The sequence below is a fragment of the Ananas comosus genome, linkage group 9 (genome assembly GCF_001540865.1).
Source record: "Ananas comosus cultivar F153 linkage group 9, ASM154086v1, whole genome shotgun sequence".
NCBI classification, from domain to species: Eukaryota; Viridiplantae; Streptophyta; class Magnoliopsida; order Poales; family Bromeliaceae; genus Ananas; species Ananas comosus.
The window spans coordinates 13361109-13370861 of NC_033629.1; the positions used below are offsets into that span (position 1 = coordinate 13361109).

General features: G+C 38.5%; 2 protein-coding genes across 2 annotated transcripts in view; both read right to left on the minus strand.

Annotated features, from left to right (window-relative positions):
* On the minus strand, nucleotides 223–4627 carry LOC109715555 (universal stress protein PHOS34-like). The gene is made up of 3 exons (XM_020240637.1): nucleotides 3697–4627; nucleotides 1512–1559; nucleotides 223–588 (listed from the first exon to the last, which is right to left on the minus strand). Exons 1-2 carry the CDS (start codon nucleotides 4460–4462, stop codon nucleotides 1552–1554), a joined length of 774 nt encoding a protein of 257 aa, XP_020096226.1. The 5' UTR covers nucleotides 4463–4627; the 3' UTR covers nucleotides 223–588; nucleotides 1512–1551.
* Nucleotides 6157–9753, minus strand: part of LOC109714902 (G-type lectin S-receptor-like serine/threonine-protein kinase At2g19130) — a 5814-nt gene continuing 2217 nt past the window's right edge. Inside the window, exon 2 of the mRNA XM_020239634.1 lies at nucleotides 6157–8494. Within this exon, the coding sequence (XP_020095223.1) occupies nucleotides 6473–8494 (2022 nt within the window). The 3' untranslated portion in view covers nucleotides 6157–6472. The remainder of the gene's footprint in view (nucleotides 8495–9753) is intronic.

Genomic DNA, 9753 nt, shown 5'->3' on the forward strand with positions numbered 1-9753 from the left:
CAGATCCTCTCGAGCCCAGTGAACTCGGCCAAACTAAGCCCAGCCCAACCCACAAAAGCGCGGGTCAAATTTGCTCGGATCTGACTATTCGTGCTTCTTCGAACAGATTTACAGAAACAACATTTCTATAGACACTCCGGCTAAACCAAACACGGCCTAATCTACCAGAATAGCAAAGATTCACAAATGAGCCAAAAGCACTGCACATGCCACAAAATCCTATAAAGGCCGAGAATAAAACACAAGTTCTTCACTTGCCACTTCAAGTTCATGTCCATAAAGCAAGAACGAAGAAACATTTAGAGGTAAAACAGATGGTATCCCGCAAATGGGGCGAGGTTTTCAAACATCGTAAAATGTATTGACAAAGCAAAGCAATAAGAACTTTGGATGCACCACCAACGAACTAAAAGACAAAGAAGATACTCATCAACCATCGAATTTATGACAGAGCGAGAGTTGGCAAGGTAAAATGGAGGATAAAACTAAAAAGTAGCACAATTCTTCAAGTAAACAGCAGAGTCCCCCCACAGAAGCCTCAGCTAGTTTATCCACCACCTCCATCTGATCATTACATTCTTTTACTTCCTGCGACAAACAAAAAAGAACAAGTAAAATATAAAATAAAATTGTAGAGCACGAACCACAGCAAATTAGTCAAAACACCAGTTGCGCTAAAGAATTTTTTTTTTTTAAATGAGAGAGAGAACAATCAATAACTTTGAACAGTCAGAAACAAAGTAGAATAAAAAAGACTGCGTGAAACTGAAAACAATATGCAGGATGCAGCTTCATGCCACATTACGGAAGGCAATTGAAAAGGAAAGGGGGGAGTAAGTTAATCAACTGGAAAGCTTTATAATCCAAATTATGAGTTTTAGCAAACAATATGATTATAGGCAAGAGCAAAGCCACATGGGAGGCAGAAGTATTGTTATTTACTTCAGACAAACAAAGTAACGACGACGTAGGCAACTAAAATGATGAGTACTGAACAGACAAACTACTAGTCTAATAATGTGAAAAGTAACAGGAATTTTGAACTAGCAAGATGTAGTCGGAATCATAATCCTAGGGATACGCTAGGTATTATTTATGTTTTTTGGTTTTGTTTCCTCAAGTGCTTTGCAACTGAAAGCCCTAGGAATGGACCGCTCCATTCTTTTTACTGTTGATCAGTTAGCAATTTTTTTGTCAGAAATCTTCTGTTGTCAAACAAACCCCATAAAAGTAGGGATTACAAACAATCCACAATAGCGAAAATGAGTAGGGCCACACTATTTCCCGTTTGCCTATAATCGCAATATTGCATGGAGGAAAAAAAAAAAAAAAAAGCGAAATAATCTAAATTAACCCAAAAAAATTTTGACCCCTGAAATATAGTGGTACTGGCAAGAGAAGTTGGTTGTTAGACATGTCTAGCAGCAACTGGCAGCTGACAATATGAGTACTTTTCTTAAAAACAAAACATCACTTGACATGCTACTAACACATTCTTTTAATATTCTCACCTGGATTGAAGAGGACCATTGCTGTAACCCTGAATTCCCATCAACCATCTGCAAAAGCCACCACAGTTTAAAAAAGTAAAGGAGCTTTGCCTCAAATCATCAGCTATAAATGAAAGTTTTGCTTGCTTAGCAAAGTTAAAGCTAACATTTATGGCTTCTCTAGGTCTACAATAATAAACTTCAGCATCAATCACTTGGCTATTTGCATCTCAACTATGTCACCAACAAGCAAAAGCACAAAAATAAGCCATTACCAATACAGCGTAAGTGCAGATACCAGAGCATAATTCAAGAAATACAGAAGATAATATTCTTAAATGGCAAAAGTACTTGCAAAATTTAAGTAAAGCTCCTCATCCTCTGCAGATAAACCAGGGGAAAAAACCAAAAAAAAACAGCCTCCAGAAACTCAATATCACCTCCCGAAATTCATGATCTTCTCCAAAAGCAAGAGACAAAACATATTACCTGCCCATATGTAAGTAATAAGTACACTATGAAACAAGTTAAATATATCTGGTCACAACAATGTCTAATGTCTCATCTAGTCACTAAAATTCATACCTAACTCTTTTACTTACTACCTAGTTTTATCACAGCAAAGTAGCTTTTAGTACCAACAGAATAAACATGGGCATAATTTTTTGTAATAAAAGCCTAGAGACTACCCAGCACAGCACTAAGCTCCGATCAATAGAGCAACTCCAGGGAAATCACTCTAGATTTGTAACTAAAATCTTTTTACATATGAAAAGTGCATAATGCCAACTATAATTTTCCGGGGAAAATAGGAAAATATAGGCGAGAAGGGACAAGAAACTCTCCGGTATTCCTCTACCCTCATGCTAGCTTTGTAGTCTGACACCCAGAACTCAAATGTAAAATTGAGAAACCAAATTACTCAAACTTTCCAACTAAGAAGATTAGCAGCACTTCCTAAATTAATCAGAAATTCAAGTTCCTCAAAGTCCCCAGAACTTGCTAAGCAGACTTTGCAGCAATACTTAATTAATCAAAGATCAATTCTCTCAAAAGTCCAGTAAAACTTGAAATATGCTAGTAATATTTTGACAACGAACATGACGCATCAAAACAGACTCAACTTTAGAGAGAACCAAGTACATTGTTGTACTTGCACATTCAACTAATGCACAGAAACCGCATTTTAAATTTTCAGCAGAAATATTAAAATCTATTCTCAGCTAATGGCCCTAGAAAATCCTAATCAAGAACCACCCATGTTTCAGCTAATTGGGCTAAACTAATTAATTTGATCTTTTGAGATAAATAAAGACCACATGGACGTAAACTAATTAATTTGATCTTTTGAGACAAATAAAGACCACATGGACGTCCTTATTTGCATTAATCTTGATCTTAAATTGACGACTCATGCCAGTTTTTCGTGCTTCTATCCATAACTCCTCCAGATACTTACTAGATAAAGGAAAATTTCAGATTCTCAGCACTTCATACATAGATCCACAAGTGCTGCTTTAATCATTTTGCTAATAAAAAAAAGGATATTTTGCTGACGCGACTCACCAAAGACACAACATGATGCAAGCAATGATTTTTTTTTTTTTTTTTTTTTTTTTTTTTTTTTTGCTACACATCTCCTAAGACCATCGTCACCAACACTACTGCATTCCAACAAAACAAAGAAAAGACAACGTAGAAAGGAACCAATTTATAAACACAGAGTGTGCCTGGTTAATGTGTAGATATCCACTGGTAACCTATTCAGATCTGAGCCTATTGGTAATAAAAACACCTGGACAACCCTTAATTTGCATAAAACATCCTAATCATAAACAATGAAACTCCTAATTAGGTATCCTGTTCCAAAACTCATACTTAGAACTGTGGGAAGGAAACCAAAATAAAAGCTTATTGCTCCAATTTGCCCATGTATGCTTTACTTCTCTCTAACAATCACCACACTATAACAAATCAGGAGATCATTTGCATCCAAAAGACCGAGTAGCACGTTCGTGCAAAGTAAGATCATTTAACAAGATCGTATTATTCACGATAGCTTCTCCAGTCTCTTCCAACATCATGATCAGATCAGTATCAAACATCACACGAAATTAATTCTACCCAAAGCAACACCAGATCAACATAAAAAGATCGCATGAATTGAGGGGAAATTTTGAGAGAGAGAGAGAGAGAGAGCCTGAACCTTTATGCTCTTCGGAGACATCCTCCTCCTCCGGCACCGGATGCAGCTCAACGTCCGTCTTCTTGCTCCCAACCGCAGCGGCAGAGCTCCCATCCGCCGTCCCGGACGCGGGCCCAACCCCGTCATCGGGGAAGCGCACGACCACGACGGGGCAGACGCAGTGGTGGACGCAGTAGTCGCTGACGCTCCCGAGCCTCGCCTTGTTGGCCTTGCGCGACGCCCCGAAGCCCCTGCTCCCCATGATCACCGCGCTAAGCCCTAGGCGCTCCACCTCCAAGCAGAGCCTCTCCTTCATGTCGTGGTCCTTCACGATGTGGATCTTGAACGGGAACTGCCCGTCCACGAGAGGCTGCGCCAGGTCCTGCGCCTTGGAGACGGTAAACGCGTCGAAGTCGTCCTCGAGCTTCTGCTGCGACTCCTCGGAGTCGGCGTCTGCGGCGGCGGCCGCGGCGGAGACGGAGTGGTCGATGGAGCCCCAATCGGCGCCGTAGAGGACGGAGGTGGGGCGGACGTGGAGGAGGATCACGGCGTCGCCGGGGCGGAGGTAGTTTTGCACCGCCCACTTCACGGCGTAGGCGCTCTCGTCGCTGAGGTCGACGGCGATGGCGATGCGGCGGTGGGACGCGGCGGAGGGGTTCGCCGCCGCCGCCGAGGAGAAGAAGAAGCGCGGCGACGAGGTCTGGATCGCCGCCGCCGCCGCCGGAGGCGGCGCCTTCACCGGAGGAGGCGCCGGATCTTGAAGTTCGGGCTTCATGTGAGCTTCCATGGCGGTCTAGGGTTTCTAGGGTTTTTTCCCCCCTTTTTTGGAGCGAATTCCTGGTTAATGTCTTCTTCTATTTTTTTTTTTACTTATTTTCTCAGTGCTACTGTGAGGAGACGAGGAGTAGCATGGTTTCGGCCGTTACACAGAGAAAGGGGCGTATAAAATGATGTATTTGAGAGTGAGAATAAACAATAAGGAAGCTACGGGAAGGACGGTGGATACTTTCGTAGTATTTTTTAGGGAAAACTTCAAAAAACCCCCCCGTAGTTTCTTGCATTCTCACTTTGCTACCCTGTGGTTTAAAACGTATCAATTTATCCCCTTGTGGTTTTATTTTTATCTTTTCGGAAGCTTTTTCGTTAATATTTCGTTAAATTATATACAAAAAACTTCAGATAATCATCTAAATTTATCGAATAGTCACTTTAGTATCCTTTAATTTTAACTTTGTTACTGATTTTAAAAAATAATAATAATAAAATTGATAACAAAAAGATAAAAACGAAACCACAGGGGGGTAAATTGATACGTTTTAAACCACAGCCCACAGGGTAGCAAAGTGAGAATGCACGAAACCACAAGGGGTGGTTTTTGAAGTTTTCCCTATTTTTTAAGATGTTTACTTAATTTATTCTAAGTTTATTTTTAATTCTCATCGAGTTAAACAAAAACTAATTAATTTAAAGATATGGTTCTTTTCCCCTCCCTACTGAAAATGAATTCCACATATCTTAGGATTTATTCAAAAAGATAGCTCGCTATCTATTTCGTTTATTTTTTAAAAAGGTAAATTTTAACCGAATAATATGAATCAATTTAATTCGAATTTGAAATTTCGAATACCAACTATCAAACCTTTTGCAACTTGCGTTAGGAACGTCGATATTTTTCTTAAAATCTTACTAATATTTTTTTATTGCAACATCTGTTAAATTAAGAATAAATATTATTTTAGCTTTCTATCGTAATAATTATTTTTATATTGTACTATTTAATTTGTTTGGACAATTTTTTTGAGAGAAAGATAATATATTACCCGTTTTGTTTATTTTGTTTTAAAAATAAATTTAGTTAGAAACATAAAATATAATTTCTCTTATTCTAAAAAAATGTATATTTAGATTTTTTAACATTCAGCTAGTATATATTGACTAGTTTTTAGTTTTTATGGCGCTGAGAAATCAAAAGATTCAAGAAAATTTTAGAATTTAAAAGCGGAAGTTTTAAGCTACTAAGTCAAACGTTCTTTGAGACTTGTAGAAGTACTTAATTTTTTTTTTAAAAAAAAAAAACTAAATCCAGTGAAAGATAAGTTAGAATATATGTCTAAATGGACCCTAGTGTCAACTCTTCTTTGTTTTTGTTTCAGCAATTAATATATCCCAATTATTGATGTAAAAAGATCCATTGCTTGATCAATAAGGTAAGGTTTCAGTCATGGCCAATAAGGTGTGAAAGGTTGGATGACCTGGTAACAAGATCGCCCCTACTTTAGGCTCTAGCCCAGATCAATCCCTTCTCGGGCCCAAAGCCCAAGAACATTGTTAGAAATTATAGATGGATTGGGCCCATTTTTAAAATTGGGCCCAATAGCATTTTCCTGGGCAGGTCGTAGAAATAGGTCCATAAAATTTTTTATTTATTAACATCACCTCAACTTTTGCCTATTTCGCTTTGGTCCTCTTCTCCAAATTTCATTATTTTTAACCGGAATTCTATCTTATTTCTTCTTTGCTTTTATTTTATTTTTTCCCCCTCACACTCCAACCAAAGAAGTTTGGCTTTGTTGTGAGACTACAGGACTTGGTTGGATGCTAGACAAGAGTTAACTTATCTAATACATCTCCTTTTACATACAAAAAAGACTATTTGTTATATCTGTTAGGCAAAAAAAAAAAAAAAAGAAGAAGAAAAAAAAAAGAGAGGAAGGGAGACGAATATCTATTGTATAATCTCTACTGCATATATTTCTCATCCTCAGTGCAACGTATACTGATGTTTCAGTTGAAGTCATTATTTGTATGCCCCTTGAGAGCTCTCACTTGCACCCTGCTCTGCAACAGATGACACATCATCATACATGTGTGAGATTTGATCCTCCATTAAGTGCTGAAGAGACCGCGGAATCCGCGGCACATTCACCTCCAAAGCCCCCTCTAAGATTTGCACCACCTGCCCCATTGTTGGCCTGTCCATCTCTGCATCCTGAATACACCAACAAGCCACTCTAGAAGCCCTTTTCACCTCCTCCAAATCGGCTTCGCCACCCAATCTGCTATCCAACAAACACTTCTCGTCGCCCTCGATCACCTTTTGCGCGGCCCATGAAGGATAGTAGAACTTACTGCCCTCCTCAAAGTACGTACTATTCCTCTGACCGGATATTATCTCAAAAAGCATCATTCCAAAGCTATAAACATCCACTTTTGGGCTAATTGGTAAACCGGAAATCCATTCGGGAGCTAGGTACCCAATTGTCCCCCTCATCGTTGTTAAGACTCGGCTAAAATCTCGACCGATAAGCTTGGCCATGCCAAAGTCTGCAACCTTTGCTTTGAAGTCGGCATCCAAAAGTATGTTATCTGGCTTTATGTCGCAGTGTATGATGCATTCTCGGCACTTCTCGTGAAGGTACGCTAATCCTCTCGCAATTCCAAGAACTATTCTATGGCGCATGTTCCAGCTTAGCATGATAGCAGAGTCCTTTTTAAATAGAACGGAATCTAGGGATCCGTTCGGCATGAACTCGTAGACCAGAAGCCTCTGGCTTCTCTCACAGCAGAAGCCGCGGAGGCGGAGAAGATTAATGTGCTGGATGGCTCCAAGAGTAAGCACCTCGGCCTGGAACTGCTTTTCGCCTTGTCTGGATCCCTCGAGCTTCTTCACAGCTACTTGTGTCGAGTCCGGAAGTGCTCCTTTGAATACCGAGCCAAAGCCGCCGCCACCAAGCTTCTCTGAGAAGTTCTTCGTGGCGTGCCGTAAATCACCATACGAGAATGGAATCAAAGAGCCCTCCACTTTGCTCACTATTTGAGACTTCCTCCAACGTCTGCGTAACCAAATTAGTCCAAAGAGAACAATGACTATAATACCAAGTAGACCGCCGACTAAGCTTACTGTAACTACAGTTTTTACTTTGTGTGAATTGTTTGTACTAGGAAGATCAGCTGCAGCGAGTCGGAGATAAAGCATACCACCTCCTTGATCACCACTGTATAACTGCTGAAGATTTTGAAGATTGGCCGTCCAGATCAAACAACTGGTATCAAAAGAATAAGCACTACAAGAGCAATTGTTCAAACAAGCCATTTCACACTCCTCAGCATTTCTAACCTTTAATTTCTCCCCATTACTCGGCAATCTCATATTAATCATCATAAAAAACCCATCTCTCTCTTCTCCTCCTCCGTTCAAGTTTGATTTAGTCCCACATTTCAACTGGGTTTTCCTTTTACACCCCGAATTCCAATCATTTAGCTCCCATTCCTCATTTAATACTGGCTCAAACCCCTGGGGGCATCGGCAAAGGCTCGGGCTTTCCAGGTCGCAAAGCCCAAAAGGTCCACAAAACGAGGGTACATCACAATGAGATAGAGGTTGAGTAAACACTGGCTGCCACTCTTGTCTATTGCTTAGCCAAAGAAGTTGCTGCCCCAGCCCTGAAGACTCCACCACAAAGCGAGTGATCACCGAGCTATCTGTCATAGTATACGTAGCATACTTCCGCTCTCGGTCGTCAATGAACGTGAAGTTAAACATAGTATGTCGTGCAGTTTCTGGAACTGAAGAGAAGTATTGGCCATTCCATAGCCCACCACTCCAATATACTTGAGACCCATTGTATAGTAGAACATATTGGTCTGATCCATCTGGGTCCAAGCTTTCAGAGAAAGGACCACGGGCCGGGTTTTCGGGGTTTTCCCAACAAGTGATGCTTTGATACTCTCCGGTAATCTTGTTAAACCCAAGCCATCCACCCGGCATCCAAGTATCGCCCGGATGGTCGAAGCTCTGCCATATGATCGATGAATTCACCTGCATCGATAGACGTGACATTAATTGTATTCTATCTTATCTTTTTGTGCGTGGCAGTGTGGGTGTATGTGTGTGAAGATACCGATCTACAATAACAACGAAAAATAGAAGGACATATCTCTTTTCTGCTTATTATGTCCTATTTGAGGGTAATTATCTATTTAACAATCAATACTGATGAGAGAAAGCGAACATTTAATACTTGAATGTCGTTCATTCCTTCTTATTTAATGGCTTAGATTTACTTTTTATTTAGTACGATTTTTTCTTACAGATAATATACTAATGTCTTCTATTAAATTTAAATATATAAATGCTACATTAGCTAAATTAATTGGCTATCGCCTACCTACACGTACCCAATGTATACTTTTATATACCACACCTTTAAAAAGCTCATGAATTTAAATTAGATTTCAATTCATATTTTATGACATTAAAAAGACTTACAAAATTCATAAATATAACGGTGTCTCTATTATATATTTTGAGCATCTACTTACAAAATCCATCACCTTCTTTTTATGTTGTTGATTTTCTGTTCATTTAATGTCTAAATATTAATATATAATTTTTTAAAAAATAAATGTTAAATATTGAATATGTGTATGAAACATGCACATTGGGTATAGATAAAAGCTTATCAAAATATGGGCAACAAAGCCTACACATCAAATCAGATTGACTCACCTTTTATCTCGATAGAATTCAAAATTTTCCCAAAATCTATTGTTATATACATGTATATATCTCATGTTGCTATTCCTAAAAATTTTAAATTTTTAAAATTTTAATAGTGAATGACAATTCAACTTAATAAAAAAGTCTTTTGAGGGTATAAAATCATTAAAATACTTCCCCAAATTAAATCCAAAGGTTTTTGAAAATCCGACCCAAATCTAACCCGTTGACATCGCTAACCTTTGGTCCCTAACCATACTTTTTTTTTTACGAGTAATTTTAACCTTTTTATTTTTTATGTTTAAAATTATGTTTAAAATATTTATTATCTCTAATGGTTAAAATATTATTATATTTAAAATGTTTATTATCTTTAACCCTTCGTTTGGTTCGGAGTTAAATAAGAACTAGTTATTGTAGAGATAGGTATAAGTTCAGGATTAAGTCTGAAATAGACTAATTTTGCGTTTGGATAAAAATTGAGTTATTCTCGGAAATAAAAAAAATAGCATTTGGATAGATAAGATGGAATAAGAAGAATAGTGGGCAGTTATAATTAAATAGAAAATAATGATATT

Bases quoted from the DNA above. Each gene is read 5' to 3' on its own strand.
- LOC109715555 (XM_020240637.1), bottom strand. From the start codon at position 4,462: ATGGAAGCTCACATGAAGCCCGAACTTCAAGATCCGGCGCCTCCTCCG.